The sequence below is a fragment of the Motacilla alba genome, chromosome 2, assembly GCF_015832195.1.
Source record: "Motacilla alba alba isolate MOTALB_02 chromosome 2, Motacilla_alba_V1.0_pri, whole genome shotgun sequence".
NCBI lineage: Eukaryota > Metazoa > Chordata > Aves > Passeriformes > Motacillidae > Motacilla > Motacilla alba.
In genome coordinates, this window is record NC_052017.1 from 64,574,131 (window position 1) to 64,594,751 (window position 20,621).

Consider the following 20,621-nt stretch of genomic DNA (forward strand, 5'->3'; position numbering starts at 1 on the left):
TAAAGAGATTATTTACACCTAAACCTTCTTAAGTAAGTCATATATTGTAAATCAAACCTAGCACTAGGTAGTCTCATGTCAGGCTGTGGGTGTAGGGTTTCAGCATGCCTAATGTACATCTGGTTGAAAAACAGACACTGATATTAACAAAAAAAAATTTAAATAATTATTGTAAATGACACAGAATCAGCCTTCCATTCTCTTTGTAAAGGGAGGCTATTATTGCAAGGCTTTTAATTTATTTTCACTTCTTAAATGCAGATTCAGTGAAAATAGACTGAGTCATGATTAAGCTAATGAAGAGCCATTGAAACTGACTTAAAATCCACTGTAAGTAACATATAGCTAATTAACTTAGAATTGTGGTAATAATACTGCAGAAAATGAAAGTATTTTCTTAATATGTGTGTGTGTGTAGATATCTATAAACAGGTATCTGAAACTTGCAATTACGTATTTTTACTCACAAAAATAATGAGTACTTTGGGATAGAATTTCTGCAGAGAAACCCCTTCAATGTTCTCCCATCTACTGATTTCATTATCAAGAAATTCTCTTGTGCAAGTTTACTCAGACATACCATACCATACCATACCATACCATACCATACCATACCATACCATACCATACCATACCATACCATACATTAGCTTCTTACCAGTTCAACAGTTTTTAACTGTAATTTGAACACATATTATTGTTTTTTTTAAGACTAGGTAGCAAAATGTTGTGTGAGCGTGTGAGCAGGGCCAAAGAGGATATCCCCAGTTGCAGTCTGTCACACTAAACAGTTCACCTCCTCTGACAATTTAATTCAGATATTAACATTCCTCACATTGTAACCCTGTATTTTGGTGACAAGAACATTCCACAGAGCAGAAGATGAAAGATAAATGGACGAGGGAATAGTTTTGAATACAAAAACCCAGGTCAGAAAGTATTTACTAATACCCAAATGATGACAAGTCCAAATACAAAGAATGCTATGTTAAAAGCTCTGATCACATACAGTCTCAGACAGCTAGAGAGCATCTTTCTTTTTTCCCTGAGACACTACAGAACAACAAAATTTCAGGTTCTCAGATTACTGAAAAAACAGACTCTGTGTGTGTGTCTGCCTGTGCTCAGGACTGTGCGTGAGTTTGCACTCCTCGTTCAGTTTGCATCCATTTAATCTGTACTGCTGTCGGTCACAGCTGGCTTCTCACATGAATCTAAAAAAGTGTAAATTCAAATAACTGTGATTATCCAGACTTTTAAAAAAAAGCTACAAAACACTGAAACCAGCAAATTCCTTTGATGGCTTTCTTGGATTTCTGGGTAAATTCTTTAATTCAAAATGGAATTCTAGTGGAAGACATACAGCTTAGCGATTTTAAGCAAAGGTGCAGACATGTCTATTACCGTAAGAATAATCAGTATTCCAAATGTTCAGATAATGAATTAGGTGGAGACAGACAGATAGACAGACAGACACTCTACAGGTCAGGAAACAGGCCAAATTCACACAGTCTTCAGGAAGAAGTTTTTTTTCTGAGGTCATAATTATTTCTTATCAGATTTTTTGCACCTTCCTCTACTGCTTCTCACGTTGCGTTCCAGCTGAGGAAAGCGATGGGAATAGACAGACCACTTTTTAAGAGACAGAACATTTTTAACAACCAAACACCAAACATTTAAACATTTGAAGATGTTGGTTTTTAAAACATCTGAAGGATATGTGGCACAACTGTGCCAGCAATGCATGCCAGAGGGAGGAGGGGTGGAGGCACCAAAGACGTAACACCGCAAGTGCAGCTCACTACCCACAGCTCATCACACTGTCCTTTGTGGGTGACGTGTTGCTGCCAGGGCTGTCCCTGGAGCCCAGACCTGGCACGAGGGGAGCTGGCCCCAGTGTGAGCTCTGCTGCTCTGTCCTGGGAAAAGGGCAGCCAAAGAGGTGGTTGAAGCTGATTCAAATGCTGCCTAAAATTAGCATGTTCAGGATTTCAGAGAGGGCAACTGAACCACACAACAAAAACCACGTATGCAAATACATCACACTTTTCCCCCCTCCTGATTCTGCCTTAAAAACAGGCTGACAAAAAAGATTCTGAATTATCATAAGAAAAACCTTCATGGCTGGCCCAGTGAGCAGACGGATGAAATCACATTTTTGAAGTGCAGGGTTGCTCGCTGAATTTCCATGGATAATTGTAAATGCTATGTGCTCTGCAGCAACTGGAGAGGATGGACTGGTTTGGCTGCAGCAAATGCACCTTTATCAGGGGTTTAATCACCCTGATTCTTGGATAGGTTTCTAGTGCTGAACTTTGTGCTGCACTGCTGGTTTTGCTATGGGTACCTGAGCCAGAGCCTTTGGAAAAGGCAGGGTTTTATCAACAAGTTGTTTTTTTGGTTTGGGGCTCCAGTTAAAGAAAGAAGTGCTACATCCTCTATTTTGGGGAAAAACAAAATAGGCATTGTAGCCATAAAACTAAATTCCATTAAGAATTTCAAGGATTATGTAACAAATCCTGTAGAATGTCTGTGCTTTTTTTTTCCAAAATAGAGTATTTTATTTATTAGGTAATTACTGTGCTGAGCAAAGAACATATTTCAGGGCATATATAATATACTTATGCTATGGTCAAACATGCCTGTACATGATGTGTAAAAAGGGAATGCCTCTCTCTTTCTCAATCGAATTGTCTTAAAGTCAAAGGAAAGCATTCTTTCAACAAATGTTTGAAGTGGCTTCATTTGACCCCATGTTACTGAAAATTCAGTTAACATTTGAAACATTTCCTATTGCATTATTAATCACAAATAAAACTTTTAATGCATGCAATTGGAATATCAATTTATCAATGAATAAAATGTTTTCAGTTCCTAGTAAATGGTAATATTTGTTCACCTGTAGTTTACAGAACCCACAAAAATGTCAAATGCTACAGAACATTGCTTAAAAAAGTGACAATTTTTCTGTCATATGAGGACTGAAAATATTAATAAAAATTCTTCCTCTGTAAGAAAAAGACAATAATTTGTCCTGCTGCTTATCTTCTGTGTTATTTATCTGGTACCTCAAATTGTGAAGGGAGACATATTTTTTGCTTACCAAAAAAGGGTACATTGAAGAAAGCCAAAAATGGGAAAAACACAGGTTTCTTTCTACCTAGTGCACTACTGAATCACAGCAGCTGAGTCATATTCCCAGCATTATTTAGAATTAGATTCAAGATGATTCGCTTATTCTGCCAGTGGCTGTCATATGGAAGCAGCGCATTCATCTTTCTTTTCCCTTATAGCTTAAATAAAGATCCCCACTGCTATCTTTTCTCCAAGCCTCATCCACAATCTAATAAACTATTCCACTGGAGGGAGAAAAATACACCAAGGCAAGGCAACACGATTCATCTCCCCACAGAGGAATGTGAGGAAGGGAAAAATGCCATCAGTGCATTGAGACACGTGGAGATCCCAAACAGTCCTAATGCACAATTCTGTTCTCCATCTCACTGGCTCTGCTGCAGACACACCTTTCTAATCATGCCGACAAAGTCACTCATGAACCTGGTTTGGCCATCATTTGACTGTTCTTGATCTCATCTCCCCTTCAGCAGAAACTTCTTGGGATGTGGGAAGTGTAAAATTCCATTTTTTTAGCAAATACATTCATTCTGAAAACATTCTCATCACTAATGAAGAAGTAGAACAGGTCAAGATGAATAATGTTTTTAATTTCTGTATGTTCTCTATCTGCAGATTTATTCCAATTATTTGTGAAGGAGGACAGAATTCTAGGCTGGAAGATGATTAACCTCCTTGCAAGGCACTCAGCAACATATTTGTGATTTGTGTGGCATGTTAGTGATTTAATATCTATGAAATATGCATCCAAAACTTGGACCATTTCATGCACAACTATTTGCAAAGAAGCACTACACTTGACTGCATTTTTTCTAGGCAAACTGCTGTTTTTCTGGTATTTTCAATCTTGTCATATTTATCTGTGAAAGTGATAAAGTTAAACTGCATAACACTTCGTGAAAAATTCAGCAGCAATTTATCCTTAGCATATGCTTGTCATTTCTTTTAGTGAAAGTTTTTCCAGTGTTTCTAGCTCCCTTGGACTAGCTCTTGAGATTTTTATCTCTGTACCTTTTCTCTGTACAATAATTAAAAAGCTTTGAAAAATAAAGGGTAAGAAACTGAGATGACAAAATAGACACAATAATTCAATAAAGAAAAAAGACTTTAATTTCTTACCAAATTCTTCTTCTCCATCCTGGTCATCTATTAAGCCTATTGAGACTCCCAAATCCATGCATTTCTTGCTATGTGCCTTTGACTTCATATGCTTTGTTAAATTTCCTTAAGGAAAAAAAAACCCAAAACATTATCTGCTCTGTGAGTACACAAATGTCTACAAATATATGCTCAACATGTCCATCTCTTCTTCAGGTACATTCATAACATCGTTATAATTTGATTTCGCACTTGCTAGAACCTTGTCCCTCAATACAAGCTGTCAAGGGCTGCAGCAGATTCACTATCCTGAATGCTACCAACTCGCTGTCTACATTTAGGAAGTTTTTTATTGAGATAAAATAGAAGAGGATGGAAATTCTAAATTATTATGTATTTTGTAATGTTGTAAGAGATCCCTCCTTTGTTCATGGCAAAGTATAAAAAGGGATGATTCAGTCTTCAAAGTCATGTTGACAGAAAACTATCACGTGAAACTGAAGTTCGTATCTTACAGCTCTTCCAGTATTTGATGAATTCTATTTTTAGTGTAAACACTCTCAATGCCAACTTAAGCAAACATGTTAATTTTATTCAAAATCAGAGCATGAACATACTTGATCTGAATCTCAAAAGTAAATGTGCAGCTGAGAGGCCTCACAGGCTGCTCTCCCCTTCTCCTTTAAAAGGAAAATATGGTAAATATCAAGAAATGGCTAAGAGTGGCTCAGATTTGTAAACTATAAAATGCATGTTACTAGAAGTAACTGCCCACCTTAAACTTCACAAAAAAATGTTTCTTGGAGGTGTTTAAAAAGGAAAAATTAAAGTGTAATGCTGACTCTTCTATGGTTATGGAGTACTTTATTTCTGCTTTGAAATGAAGGTGGTAACTCATCCCAAATGTTGAAATAATTGTTGTGAATATATTGGCTCACAAATAGCAAATTTTCCAGTCTTTGCACACTTCATGAAGCTGCTGGCTACACTCTCCTGTCATGAAGAGTGGCTTACCAAACATCAAACTCCCAACCATGTGACCTGACTGCTAGCAGCAATGGCATGAGCCAGGCACAGCAAATGCAGAAGAGGATGTGAATACAAGTATCTGCTATGACTGAAACCAGGGAGATCCTTACATGGGCAGAACTTAATTACTTGAACTTGGCCAGCCCCCCTCCTCTGCAAAAACCATAATGAGAATTTACTGGGTTTGCACTCCAGCATTTCATCGTAAAGGCAATATGATGACCCAGCCTGTCAGGATGCAGTGATGAGTTTTGACACATCTGAAGCCTATTCATCCCACTTTGTGCAGCACTGCATTATTTCTTGGAAGTTTTCCACCCAACCACTGCGTAGTCTCAAACCCACTAAAAACACAAATGTTCCTGAGGTTACAGCCTGGGGGAGGGAATTGTTGCTAAATGATGTTCAAAGCCAAGAAAAATTTTACTGCTTTTTTTTTTTTCTGAAGTTATTTTGGCTGTGAACTTCTCCTGTCTGTTTCACTTGAGTCCTGGATGTACTACTGTTTAATATATTGCCTACATAAACTGGGATATACTTAACTATCTAAAGTTATAAACAGGCTTTAAAAAGTAGACATCCAACTCTGGGTCTTAGAAGGTCAAGTAGAAAGTGAACCTTTGTCCTTCAAGGGTAAAAAAAAAAAAAAAATTTCAACACAGTAATTTATTAGAGGCCAATTTTTTTCCTAAAGCAATTGGTTGAGTGCCAATATGAGTACAATATACGTCCATCTTCTAGCTCCAAAAGATACTGTAAGGGATTTAAAATTCTGTGTTCCACCTCTATCTAGGATGAGCAGCTAACCATCTCACTTGTCTTCACCTAACCTTCATCATACTCCCATGATTTCCCTCTTACACTCCAATTTCTCACCCACTGTGGCCTGCCAGACAGTTCATTCATATGAAGATGTGATCATATGAATACATATACAGAAGATAAAGGAAAAGCAGGAAATAAATTACAAATATTTGAAGCATTAGATAATAAAATGTCACAGAGAGGGACCCTTTTTAGCTCATGAACAGTCAACTGAGAGAAGAAAAGAATTGTACTTTAAAGTAGAAAGAAAAAAGGGAAAAGCATACCCAGTAAAGTAGCCTTACCTTTAGTTTTGAAGGAAAAGTTGCAGTAATTGCAGTGGTAAGGACGGACATCGGTGTGTGTGCGAATGTGCTTCTTCAGCATGCTGGGCTTCTTGCAACGTATTCCACACTCCTCACAGATATACTTCCCTCTCCCTCTCCCTCTCACATACACATAGTCTTCATTTGACTTGTACCTAGTAACAGTACCATGAGAGTAAGGCAATCAGTTGCAATGGGAAAATAAGCCCAGCTAGAAACCCTCATCCACCAGAATTTTTAAAATAACACATTAGATGAAAATCCATGACTGACAAAACCAATCATGCTCTTTGTCTGCTCACTCCGGCATTGTTAAATTCATATCTATATTTATCACTAGCTAGTCATAGACCTGTTTAGGAATAGCAGCTAATTTTTTAAATAAAGGTACTGTTGATACTAAGCATTTAAAGATTTCAAATTTCCTCTTAGCAACACAGGAACACATATTTTAAAAGTGTCAGTTCTTGGAAGCAGGTTTGAGCACCATGAGGAAGCTTTAAAAGAGCATCTTTGAGGCTCTGCCTTGTGCAGAAAAGGAGTAACATTAGTTACAATGATGAGAAAGTCTTTAAAATTCCCTATCAATGTCCTCTGAACTCAGCATATCTGGACTGTCCCTAGATAGAAAAAGTCGTTAGAATTCAATTATGCCCTTCATATTTGCACTCAAGGATGCCAAATGTTGTGTTAAGCTTTTGTGACCTAGTCCTTGCAATGTCTGCATCATAGCAGAGACACAACAATATTTTACCTGGGCAGCTGGTAATGATTAAACTGCTGGCCTAGACTAGATTCAAATTTGGAACCAGTAACTAAAGCCCTACAGCTGACCATTGAGACTAATCAAACATGAACTATTTGTGCTACAAAAATTTACAGGTGTCACTGGCACTTTTCTATTTAAAAATCCATTTTATAAGATGTTGTACATAGTGCAACACTGTAGCTAAAGCAACAGATATTTACACCAGGCAACAGGTTTAAAGTATTATGGTGCAGGGAGGAGAGCTCTCAGTAAATATTTCCATGGCACTTTTCAAATCAGAGCTCTCCAGCCTGTGCATGCCACAGCAAGCTGCCAGACAGAGATGGCACTGCAGGCTGCTGCTTAGTCCCCGGACTATTTCCTCTCCAGCTACAGTTATACAACCTTGCTGCAGAATAGGTATTATTTATCATGTAAGAGAAACATAGGAACAGAATTTACATCTCTGGCTATATCTATCTGCCCTTAGCACTGATTAATGCTCATTCCCTAGGAAAAAAAAATGAATCGCACAGCCTACTGCTCTTTATTTTATTACCCCTTCTCATAACTCTCATGGCTCCATGCTACTGATGACTTTCCATTTTTCTTGGAAACATAAACTAACATCCACGGAGCACAATATGGGAACTGTTGTTTAAAATAAATCAATCAGGAAGCAACATCTCTGAAAAGTCTAGAATCTAGGAAAAAATATCTTCCCAATGGTATCTAGTATACAAAATACCTTCCCAATGATGTCTAGTATACAAAGTACAATACTTGCCCTCCATCAAATATTTTAACTCTTCTTGGTACAGTTTTGATAAATGAGTTTTCTTTATCATGTTCAGTGCTTGATTCAGAGTTTTCCTTATTGCTGAATTCAGTTGGAGTCAGTTTTTTCCTATTTAATGCTCTCTGAAAGAAAAAGAGATGCTTATTATTAAAATTAGTGTCTTTCATATGCTATTCAAACATTCAAGTTATGGTGAATAAAAGCATCATAAAATGCACAATTCTAATAATTGGATTTTAAAACTGTTAAGATACATGAAACAAAAAATATCTTTCGCTAAACTTCTTCTCTACTATGCATTGCCTGTTTGTGGGCTGCTAAATCTATACTGAGATAATGGCCCTGTAGGAAACCAGGAATGCTTTGAGTCTGAAGGAGGACTTTCCTTGTCCTGGGAAGAAAGAGGCGATGCTTTTCAGCTCACAAACAGCCTTCAGAGAAAGATGTGTACAATCAAACTGAAGTGCTTCCTGAACAGCAGCACCTGGACCAACCTGTCTGCTGACCCAGGATACAGCAGCTCCTCATGGCCTGCAGGAGCTGCCTTCCCACGGCACAGCAGAGAGGAGAAGGGTGGGAATGAGGGGTGTATCTAGGGAGGTTATTAACAGAGAACATTTCTGAGTACTAATATTTTTCAAGAACTACAGGTCTTTTGCTCTGGAGACTGACTGCTACCGATGTGGTGAGGTTTTTAACAGGGGTTCCAGAACCCCCCCAAAGCAAGACTCTACACCTAATTTCCTACTGCCAGACCAAATTACAAGAAAAAGCATACAGCTCTCTAGCAGAATAAGATTATATTTGTTCACTTTGCATGATTATTAGTCAAGGAACTTTTTTGTTTGTTTGTTTTAAGGAGGATGAGTTCCCCCAACATTTGCCAATTAAAATCTACTCCTTCCAACCCTAGGATATTTATAAAATGGGCAACAATGAAGGAATGATCCAATTAGCCAGCAATTATTACTGCTATATTTATAAACTGTTCTACCCACGTAGCTGGCACATTTACCTCATTTGCTCATATTGATAAGTGAATAAAATGATGAGAGAAAAAAAAAGTCTGGCCTTATGTTTTTCACTCATTATAAAATTTAATGCTGTAAGCTTGTGAATTCTTGGCAAGAGGAATGACTTCACTGGCTGGCTTAAAATGACTGATCAGTTATGCTGGTTGTTACATACATTCAAGGGTGACATAAGTCTGGCAGCTGGTTCTTGCCCATTGTCCTTCATGCAGCCTCAGATACTGCCTTCACTTCTAATTCTCACAGGATAAGGAATTAACACAGATCAGAGGAAAAGCATCTTCCTATTCAATTGAAAGCCCCAGGAAGCTGCTCATGCACAAGCACTACCCCAATCCACACACCCTCACACAGCCCTCGGGATTGATTCAGGCTGCATTTTCAAACGTCTGAGCAGTTCTACCAAAGCACACATGACAACTCTGCCTGTGTGTAGGAAGAAAGAAATTTCACCCTGCATGTTTAAACAGCACTCATACAAGGTGAAAGGAGATGATGCTCTGGATGAGAAATATCAGAAGTGAAGCCTGCTCCAATAATCACAACTCAGCCATTCTGCAGCTCCTATACACTACCTGGCACATGAACTGCTTTTGTTTCCACTGAAAACAAAGAGTAACATGGTGAGATTTGTAGCTTAACAGGAAGAGAGTTGTGGAAAATACAGAATACACACAATAAACCAAACACATAAATATTTCCAACAGCTGAAATAATGCAATCTTTTAGTGCCTGATCCTTCAATACTACATACCATTAATTTTTTTTCCAGATTTATTTTTAAGTAGTGAAAAGCCAAAGGAAAAAGAAAGATTACAGAAGTCTTAGACCCATGTTGTCATTCAAACTATGATGAAACTGTTACAATAAGCTGTATATTTACAAAAGTATTTAGAATGCAAAAACTATCATGAAACCAAGTACCTCTGATGTTCCCACTACCTAATCTTTTTTTAAAACACATGTCTATGTACAGATATAAGACAGCCCAACTTACGTGTTAAAATTATTTACCTCCCCTGCTGTACTTAAGTTTAATGGTTATCTGCTGCTTTAGGAAATTTTTCAGTGTCTTGGACATGTAAAATGCTGATATCAGAGTAAAAGAAACATTTTGAGTTTCCATCACAGAAATCTACAGAAATGCTCACTGACAATGAAAAAAGAAGTCTGTTAAACTTTTTCTGAAAAATTTCAAACTGATGATGAAAATGACTCGGCCCTGCTGTACATTTTAAAGAGCAACCAGTCTCTAATGAGCACAGGTTTCTTGTGTGGAAATCCTTTAATGCATCTCACCTGAAATCCCCCCAAGTCCCACATGAACTGGTGGAAAGGGCAGAAAAACAGCAGTGCTGTAAAATCTTCCCCTCTATGATTACTTCTGCCTTCTGTTTTTAACAGAGACACTTGTCTCTCTACTGCCATAGAGAAAAGGGCCGTGATTCATTTCTTCTCTACTCATTTTGCTCCAATTTAACTCCACTGTCCTCAATTAGTAGTATAAAACTGAAAAAAAAATGCTTAGGGCTGCCCAGAGACCAGAGTTCAACAGATACTTCTGGTACTTTACAACATCCTTTGGAAAAAAAACATGCTCACAGCCTGAATCATCAAAGTTATAAATTTCAGATTAGAATATTCATTAAACATTTTTCCCACTGGCACACAGTCACTTGGGGAAAATGTTTTTAATATCTTTAACCTTTTACTAGTTTACACATAAAAATCTTCTGCATTTAACTACTTTCCAGTGGTGAGCTGGACTGTTGTGCCATATCATCCAAGAAAGGAAAGTGTTCCACAGTTAGGAGAAACCTTCCATTCTTCAGCCTACCCTTGCTCAAAAATCATCACCCTGGAATATTGCACACACTACTGATTCACTTTAATGAGAAGAGCCAAGATCAATGTGGAGCATTGAGAAAGATATAACACCAGTGAATTCAAGTGAGAAAAACTGGTGAAAAGTAGTAATAAATGGAACAATAAAATAAAAAGAGGAAGGAGGTAAAAAAAGCCTTTTCCATGCAGGTGAAACCTCCTGTTACATTTTAACATGCTGCACTCATTCCAGGAGCTTCTTTCACAATAACATTTTGTGGTTTGTTTTCTGAATCACTGGAACGTGGCAACTTCACCTATTGCCTGTGAGCAGTGAATTGTGAAGAGCAAACAAAGTCCCTGGGTTCCTTTTTGTTTGCATTTTGTTCACATGTATCTTCCTTTCCCATGGTACCTATTGTTGAAAGAACTGCCTTTTTTTTTTTGGGACAGTGATTAGTAGCGGTTATGCAGCAGCACGAGGTATCTGTAAACATGGTTTAGGTCTGGGGGCAAATCCAGAACAGTTCAGTAAGTTGCTTTATCTCAGTAAGAAAGTAAGAAGATCAGCAGCTATAGCCCCACGAGCAGAATACACCAAATGAGTCTGGAAAGGGCTACGGCTGTGAGAGAGGAGGTGAGATGTAACAGCACTGTGTTTTTAATTATTATTTGTAAATAAGATTGTGGTAGCACTTAAAGCTCTCTCTCAGATCAGGGTTAAAATGTGCAAACCACTTGAGCAAACACAACCCTCAACACCTGCAATCCATACCATGGTTCCCCCAGGAGATCAGGACCCTGCCAAGCTTCTACGCAGGAAATCAATCACTTTTTTTTTTTTTTAATTATTTGCCATTTTCTCTGTTAGCTTTGTTTGTGCTTGTTTTTTGTTTTTTTGGTTTTTTTTTTTTTTTTTTTTGGTTTTGTGTTTGCTGGGTTTTTTCAATGGAATATTAGTTTCCAAAATGATCTCAAATGTTTTCCATCCTCAGGCTCCAACAACAACAAAATAAAAAACCCAGTGGAATTACTGGGCCTGAGCTGAAGAATTTCAAGTTTTGCTTTTTTTTAAGCATGGCTTTTGTGAGGAAGATTCTGAGCTGGCATCAGCTGTTCCATTACCAGGTCTAACTGGAGACTGGTAACACAGAGGTACATTGTAACAGCAGCAGCAACATCATTCCGGAAAATAGCTGAAATCCTGCCACTGTAATCATTAGAAGGGAAAGCAGACAAACTCCGGAAGTACTAGATAGAAAAACCTATCAGGTCTTTGAAATTTTTAACTTCTGCCATGGTACATCTTGCTCATACAATCTGAGGTGCCAATTAAACTTTAATTGGTGCTCTTTGCTGCACTTTTTTCCTTAGTAATGGCTCCGAGCAAAGCCTGTAAATCAGCCCAAGCAGAGCTTAAAAACTCTTCATTTCCATCATGCTCATCTGCTTCATTCAAAACATCAGCAAGAAAGACTGAAGAAAGATTAGTAACTGTGTTTCTTTTGTGGCAGAAGCACTGTAAATGTACCTGACAGCTGCCTATTACAGCATTTAAGCACTCCTGGAGTGTTTTAAAATCGTGCTGTCAAAATATTTTAAAAACATATTATTATCCATTATTTTAATTCTAAACAGAATTTGTTTGTACAGAAAATCTGTTTTTCAAGAGGCATACAATTGCTTTGGTATCACAGAATTTCTTCGGAAAGACTACTCTTCAAAAATAAAACAAACATGACTGAATGACACAAGGATGTGAGACTTGCCTTAGAAAGACTTGCTCAACTAAATACAATGAAAAATGCTAAACATTTGTTTCCTTTTTTTTTTTTTTTAATTTAGCACTATTTAAGTGCAACATCTCATGAAATGTATGAGGAAGCAGACTGAAAAAAACCCAAAAAGGCAGTAAGAGTTTAAACCAAGGCAGCACACTAACATGGAACCAACAATTCTATTCAACTACAGCAGTAGAACAAAATTGACAGCCTGTATGCATTTTCTACAGAGAACATTATGGATAAAGTTTTGAGCTCCAATATAAATGCTAGCAAGTCTCCCACTGATTTCAGGAGGACCACATTTAACTACTGCCCTTTTGGCCTTACAGGTTTCAGCATATCTTCCCGTAATTCTGAAACTACTTCACCTATCACAAAGTTTATCTTGCTATTGCTTTTCTCCCCACTGACAATGTTGTATCTTAGCAAAACATTTAGCAGACACAGAAACATTTCAGGGTGACCTCTGACAGCAGCAGTTTCTGTCCCTCAACACCCACACAAATAGGGGTCTTTTCCTGAGGCTGTGGAATGTCTCCTCTAGAGTGACTGCTGGCCTATGGACCCTGAATCCCAATGTCTTGGACATTTTGCTGATGGCAGTAGGAAAAATTACGGTTACTTTTACCCCCTTGCCAAACCATTTCCATGCCCTGAAGGATCATGGAGAAAGGAAGGTCTGTGGATTCACTGATGCCCTGTTTCTGCCAGCTCCAATGTGTTTGGCACCAAAGACACACCGTATGCAGTGCAGAGGAAGGAAAAGCACGAAACCATGCTGCACACTTCACAGAGCTTTACAACTTCAGTTGGTGGGACAATAAAATCCACTACTGGGTCCATTACAGAGACACAGACACCTGCTGTCATAATGCAGGACTAAGAGCCACCTTCATCCATGCAGAGCAATGGTTCAATCACTAAGAACACCAAAACCAGTCTAAACCAAACAGCTTTGGTCCCATCCGTAACAAAACTGTCCAGCAAGTAAAATCATGATCACATCTGTGCAGCCCCAAAACAGCTAAGGAAATAACAAGAGACTACTTTGCTCTGCTACTTTGGACTCTGGAATGACGTGTTTTCTTAAGTGGGTCACAACCTTTGCCTGGATTACATTCCTCGGCACAAGACTTAATGTTATCTTTGGAGCCATATCAATCCAAGAAGTCATCAGTGGTTTTATGGCAGTGGCAATTTTGTTTAAACCTTGTTATTTTTGTCATTATTTCACACTGCTGATTAACCAAGGTGAGAGAAAGGGAAATGGTATACTGCTCCTTTCACAATTAGATGATCAGTGATGGTGAAAACTGTTTTCATGATGTATCCATGGACACCTGCTCAAGCTGAGTACTCTTTTGAAGCAGAAAATACCCTTATTGTTCTTTCCTTAGCCGAATTTTAAGGCAAAATATGTAATTATGATCTTAAATTAATTTAAGTTAGACATGTTTAAAAATATTTATATCAGACTTATTTTGGTCTACCCTTTGCATGACAAAAAAATAGCCAGACACATTCCTGCCACAATGAACATTCAATACACAGATTTAAACCCAGGAACTAATTCCCATAAAAAATGAACAATTTCCTAATTGAATTATTTAAGATCTTTTTAGCAGTTTGATCCAGCATAATTAGAATAAATAAGCACATATATGGTAGGTGTCAGGCATATTACATTTTCTAAAATATGAAGAAGCATCATTTCCAAAGCAAATCCTCTGTAAATGATCAGTATCAAGCATCAAACACAGTTTAAGTACCTTGGTCAAGCTGTTCTTCCACTTGCTTGAATAGACCAATACATCAGATCTGGGGTGCGTAGTTCTTGCTAGAGTGTACAGAGGCTTTTCAATTTTTTGTTTGGAATTGAGGAGGGAGAGAGCTACCTTTGTCGACAAACCGAGTGGATTGGGGTTGTTGGAACTAATGGTCCATGTAGAATAGGCAGAGATTTTCTGATCATTTTGCAGCAGGTGCAATGGTTTTCTCTTCATGAGGTAACACCAGGTAAAATTCGTGGTGGTCTTGAGGCTTGGAAATGACAACCTCTGCATTTCTCCAGCATTCATCACAGCCAGTGTCGCTACAGGCTTTGTTTGGCCCGGGCTGCTGATGTGGGTGCTCTCATCACCATCAGCTGGGGACCTTCTTTCTTGGCTGCTACTTACAGCCTTGAGAAGAGAACTTTGGCTATTCACTGGAGACAATTCAGAAGGTTTCCTAACTACAAACACTGGTGATGTGGAAGACTTAAGGTCTTTGGATTCTGGTGACTTCTTAAGGGTTTCTGAAACCCCAGTGTCAGATGACTGATGGTCAGGCAGGTCTGAAGTACTGGCCTTGCTGCTTTTTTCAAGCTGTGTAACAACATCAGGATCCAAGAGGTGATTTTCAAGAGGCTCTGTGGTGCAAACCTGTCTTACCAAAACTGGTTTCTTTTGCTTACTAGTAGGGTCATTAGATCTAACGTTCAGTGAATGCAACGGTCTAGCATCTGTCATACAAGCAGCTCCACTCTCATCTTTAACACGTTTTTGCTGTTTTTCCATGGCAATATCTAAACTGTTTGCTGGGGAAAGCATTCGTTTACTTGAAGCTGTAACTTCTGGCTGAGGGAAGAGTCCGCTAACTGGCACTTTCTGAATGATATTTGAAGAGCTTGACAAAGGTGAATTTCTGGTTCCACTTTCCAGTGGTGAATTTTCAAATTCAAATGAATTTGGCAAAGTCCTCTGATGATCTTTGTGAGATTTTGGCAGCTGAGTTTTACCTTCAAGTGTTGGCACCATCACAACATTTGTTTTGCAGATGGACTGATTTCCCTGATCCTGGGTCACTAAAATGTGAGGCAGGGGTGCAACAGTTGCGAAGCCATAGGATGGCATACTGCTCTGAATACGGACAGGAACCACAAAAGGAGGAATCTGATGTATCTGACTGCTGCAGTTATTAGGAACAATTTGCTTTAGAGGAGGCACAGAGTACGGATTAGACACATCAGAGAGTTTTGTCTGCACTTCAAAGGAAGATGCATTCTGGTCCACTCCAACTTGACTCGGACCAGTCTGAGTTGATAAAGTATTTTTTAGCAATTTAGAAGAGTATGGCTGACCTATATGTAATGTTTTAACTTGAAGTTGATACTTTGGAGCAAAACAGTCCTTTTTTTCATCAGGATGACAAGAAAGTGAATTCGTGCTTGCTCGCTCCCCTTGGGTTGTTTTAGTAGATGGCTGAGAAGGCTGATGTGTCAAGGATGGCTGGCCTTGATTATTCAACATGTGATCTAGAGGCTGCTGAGGCGAAGACAGGCTAACAGGATTACAACTTTGAATTGTTGAATGAGGTCTGGAATTAGTCTGCGAATGCTGAGTACTTAAAGGAAACTCCACCAAGGGTTTGCCAGATGTCTGCAGCCCGTGCAATGGCACTGTGGGCACATCTGTGGCATGAGCCGTCTGCAATGATGAAGTCGATTTCACTTGAGACTGCTGATTTTCAGGAGCAATATTTAAAGATATTTGTCTTACAAATGGCCCTCTCCTCCTTTCTAGCAGAGGCACATGTCCAGCAGCTCCATTTGCAGATGACACTTTCGGAGTGGCTACCTCTACAAGCGGGACAGGCTTTGATGGAGACATGCTTCCGCAGTCGAAAGACTTACTCCTGTAGTCCACAACCTCCATTGAGGGCTGCGTGCAGCTGATTTGCTCTGAGGCGGCACGTCTCATTTCCCGGTAATGAGGTCCAGGCACTGCCAGTGCATGTGAGCCAGCAGGAATCATGAGGAATTCTGAAGACTTACTAACAGGCTCTGCTTTGGAAGGGTTTTCAGCCTTTAAAGTTTCATCTTTATCAAGTGAAGTTGAGAAACTGGAGGCATGAGACAAGCTACTCTCCCTACTTAGGCTTCTGGAAAGTGTGGAGTCAACACTGGATTCAGCAGATGAATGTTCCATTTCGGCCAACCGAATTCTCTTCTTCTTTGGTGGAAGCTTTTCTGTTGGCAATTTTGACAGCGTTTCACTGCGTTGTGGCCAGTTAAACCTTTCTGTCTTTTCTGGGTCACTGCACTGGTTTTCTTGCTCTCTGTCTGGTTCTTCTGTGACCAGTATTTCAGGAACCTGGATGTTATGCTGGCGAACGAGTCTTGATGGCTGAAGTGGCGCACTTCTCTCATTAGAAACTAACTGGCTTCCCTGAACTTCCCCTCTAGGTGGTTCTGATGACAAGGGTTGGTGACGATGGGGAGTGCTAAGATGACAGCGTCTGTCTTCTTGGATTACAACTGTATTCAAAGAGCGGTGCTTTGCACCCTTGTTGGGCTCTTGAGAAGAAACTGGTGATACTCTTTCAAATGACTCTGATTTCTCAAATGAGCTATTTCTGCTCAGTGAATTTGTGTGCTGTATTACTGAAATGCCAGTCCCTTGTCTTTTCAACTCCACCTTTTCTTGCACAGCTGAACTTGCCTGCTTTTCAATGAGGGACGCCATCTTTGGCTCAGTAGTCTGATCTGTGCCACGAGCCACAAGCTGAATTTGGGAATTCTGAAGTAGAAGTTTGCTTGGTTGTTGTGATCCTACCACAGTTGTGGCACTGTGTTTTGACAGACTGGAAGAATTTGCTGGCTTGCTTTGGCCTTCTGTAGTCTTCGATGGTACACTCGTATCATTTTGCTGTGGGTCATCATCATCACCAACACTTTTCATTTTCCTTCTTTTCCTTATCTGGGGTGTCTGCTCCCAGACACCAGTTGAAGTTGTGACTCTGTAGTGTAGAATTTGAGGCTGTGTACTGTTTGGAGCAGTTTTGTGCTCAGGCTCTCGGATTGCTGCCTTAGTTTTAGGTCCATGCAACTCTGAACAATAAAATTTCTTGTGGTTTTCAAAATTTTCCAGTTTTCTATATCTGTTCCTGCAGGTTTCACATTCAAACATTGTTCCTCGCACCTGAGGGGACTTCTTTGTTTTTTCTGAATTTGATCCCTGTGCCAGGGATTTGCTCCTTTGCAATAAGGATTCATTTGATAAATTACACCCCAGGTAATTTTCTTCTACAGATCGCACGGGTCCAAGACCTTGGCTTTCACCAGTAGAAGAATCTTCTATTGCTGCCTGTCTGACCAGGGTCCGAGGATGTCCACCTTGGTTCAGTGGAGTAGCAGGTCCTGACACAAAAACGTCATCATATAAAGAGCCAATTTTATCATCAAATGACTGGCTTCCTCGAAGAGGATGAGAGGGAGGTATGACATTAGGAGGTACTGCTGAGTAACTGGTGGTAGGCATGGAATTACTTCGTGTTATAGGTAAACAGTCAAGGGATGGTACAGAAAGAAGAAAAACTTGCTTGGATTTCTCAGTGGGTGTGAAAGGAGACTTTGGTATATCAGAGCTTGAGCTAGTTCTTCTTCCCATGGGCTTTAAATCAAACTGGAAAGAATCCTTAAATATGTAAGATTTTGGTGAATCTATGCTTCCTCTTCTTGAAAGAGATGTTCTTCTTGGTTTCACACTATCTAACTGTTTGTCATCCACAACAGCTTCATTATCAGAAATTAATTTTGAGATACGCTCCTCAAGAGTTTTTGTTGCCAAGGGAGGTCGCATTTGGCCAGAGAGAACCAGATTTTTTTCGGCACAAACAGTTTGTACCACGGATGCTCCCATGCCACTTGCTCGTGGCACACAGGACAGATTTTTACTTGGATCTTTCTCAGAGGTCAACAATCCCCTTACAAAAGGAGCTGGAGGACTCATTGTTTGATCGGCACTTTCGGAACGAGAGAAATAACCAGAATCAGTACTACCTAAACTTCTAGGGCTCAAAAGACATTTTCCTTGCTGATCCTGAGAACCATCGGTAGCCTGTTGTCTCTGGAGTTGAGCATGCACTGGTCCTCCTGTAGATCCTGGCTGTTCCTCTAACAGGCCTGCTTCTACTTTCTGATGCTGCTTTATGTCATTCTCCTTGAATGAGGCTGTATGTGTTAAATTTGACTGAAGAGTTGTGACTTTAGAATCTCCTTTTCTCTGTGCTGCAGCAAGCTCAGGTGCTGGCTCTGTCACTTTTGGGCTATCGGCTCTCAAAGGAGAAACATTTACAGAATGAACTACTACTTTTGGTAAAGCTGCCCGTACTTGAGGTTCTACATCATGTAATGAAGAGTCACCTGATATACAGTCTGGGTTGTTTAATGGAATAGGACTGCCTTTCTGCAGTGTTTCTGCACTGGAAATGACTTTCACTAATTGTGCAGGTTCCAGTTCTTGATCATCTTGTCTTTCATCTGCAGTGCCTTCATCTTCACTTTCACCGCTTTCTTCCACATCTGAATGAATGCTAAGTGCTTTGTCCGAGTCATGAGATAGGAAGGGGCCACCTGAATCTGGTTGCAGGACAAGTCCAAGTTTGATAGCATGTGCATGAGATTTTTTGTGCTTGTAGAGATTGCTTTTGGTTTTAAATGAAAACCCACACGTCACACAAGGATATGGTCGCTCTCCAGTATGGGATCGGATGTGCTTTTGGAGAACACTGGGCTTGGCACAGGCCCGATTGCAATACTCACAGACGTATTTCCCTAGCTTTTTAGGCTTCTGGTCTTTCAAGAGGTTACATATTTGTTCTACACCATTGTTTACAACTGATGCTATCTGGGCTGAATTATACACGGGACCTATAGACAAGTGTGGTGAACTCGATGTGTTAATTGACAATGGTGAAGATGAACTAGCTACTAAGGGGTTTTGAGAAAAAACCTGAGTTACAGTGGAAGATGAGGTGTGAACGACAGCTGAAGTTACTGCTATGCTGTAGATCTGCTGGAGCTTGGGGTTTTCTTGACTCTGCTGTTGCACCAGCGACCTAGTTAAACTTGGACACATAACAACCTGGTGATTTTGCTGACTGGTTTTAGTAATAAGGTCTTGTGAATGAGAAACTGATTGGCCTTGTGCTTGTCCAGTCTTGGCTGCTGTTGCTGCATGCACATTGTTCACCGTACATGGGTAATAGGGAGGTCCAGCTGCAAACTCCTGCTGTGAGAAAGCAGACTGATTTTGGACACTTATTGTATTGGACGTGAGACTAGAAGAGGTGCTTACAGTTTTATTTGGTCTCAGTTTCTCTATCTGCATCCCATAAGGGGGGCACTCTTGTGCTAAGGTGTTCAGTTCAGGCTCCATAGCTTTTAGTAAGACATCGAATGCAGTACGCGCACATGGGGACGACGTACTGCAATCAACAAAATTAATACATTCATTACTGTCAGTCTTTGTATTACTTGATGAGGAGTTTGAGGAAGGCTTCCTCTCTGCTGAGTTCAGTTGGTTTGCATCAGTATCCCCTGCTGCCTGTTTACACAAATCTAAGGACTGATGGGTCAGTGAAAGCTTCGTCTGCATTGATGTCTCACATTTGGTTGTTTCAACACTTATCTCACTGCTAAGTGCTCCCCCATTTTGTTTGGTACATTGATTTCCATTTTGCATGGGCAGGTGATCCTGTGCCGTAGCATGTTCAGAGGCATCCGGAAGAGCTTTTAGTGGTGAAGGGTCTATATTTTGCTTAACCTTGGCTTCAGCAGGGCTTCTCAAAGGCGATTTTGGTATTTTTTTAAGATGGTTTTCAGACACAATCTTTTTTCTTTTCACACCCTTAATTGTATCTTGGGTTCCTCTAGCACCAGCATCGGTGATTTCTGTTAAAACACAAAGAGAATAAAAATAATTTTAAAAAAGAATACTCAAACTGGATAATGGAGTATATTTTTTATCTTACTGTTTTACCATCTCTAAGTTTCAACAGTAAGGCCTGGGGCAACAGGACTGTCCATCTCTCCAGTCTCCAATACTTTCAGTTAACAGTAAATGTATCTTAGAGAAGATCTACTTTGTTTTCATCTAAAATGAGCAATGGTTTCTAATTGATGCTTGAAGACATTACATAAGTAATTCACTATAGGAAAAGCTTCAAAGGAAATGTAAGAAAAGGAAGGCTACTAAAGGAATATTTAAGCAATTACTTTTCA

General features: G+C 39.5%; 1 protein-coding gene across 13 annotated transcripts in view; it reads right to left on the bottom strand.

Moving 5' to 3' along the window:
• Positions 1–20,621, bottom strand: part of HIVEP1 (HIVEP zinc finger 1) — a 121,064-nt gene that overhangs the window by 12,155 nt on the left and 88,288 nt on the right. For all 13 annotated transcript variants that reach the window (XM_038129942.1, XM_038129941.1, XM_038129929.1 and 10 more), the window contains 4 exons: positions 14,347–20,291; positions 7,927–8,060; positions 6,371–6,546; positions 4,254–4,358 (listed from right to left, as the gene is read on the bottom strand). In XM_038129942.1, coding sequence (XP_037985870.1) covers positions 4,254–4,358; positions 6,371–6,546; positions 7,927–8,060; positions 14,347–20,082 — 6,151 coding nt within the window. In that variant the 5' untranslated portion in view covers positions 20,083–20,291. The remainder of the gene's footprint in view (positions 1–4,253; positions 4,359–6,370; positions 6,547–7,926; positions 8,061–14,346; positions 20,292–20,621) is intronic.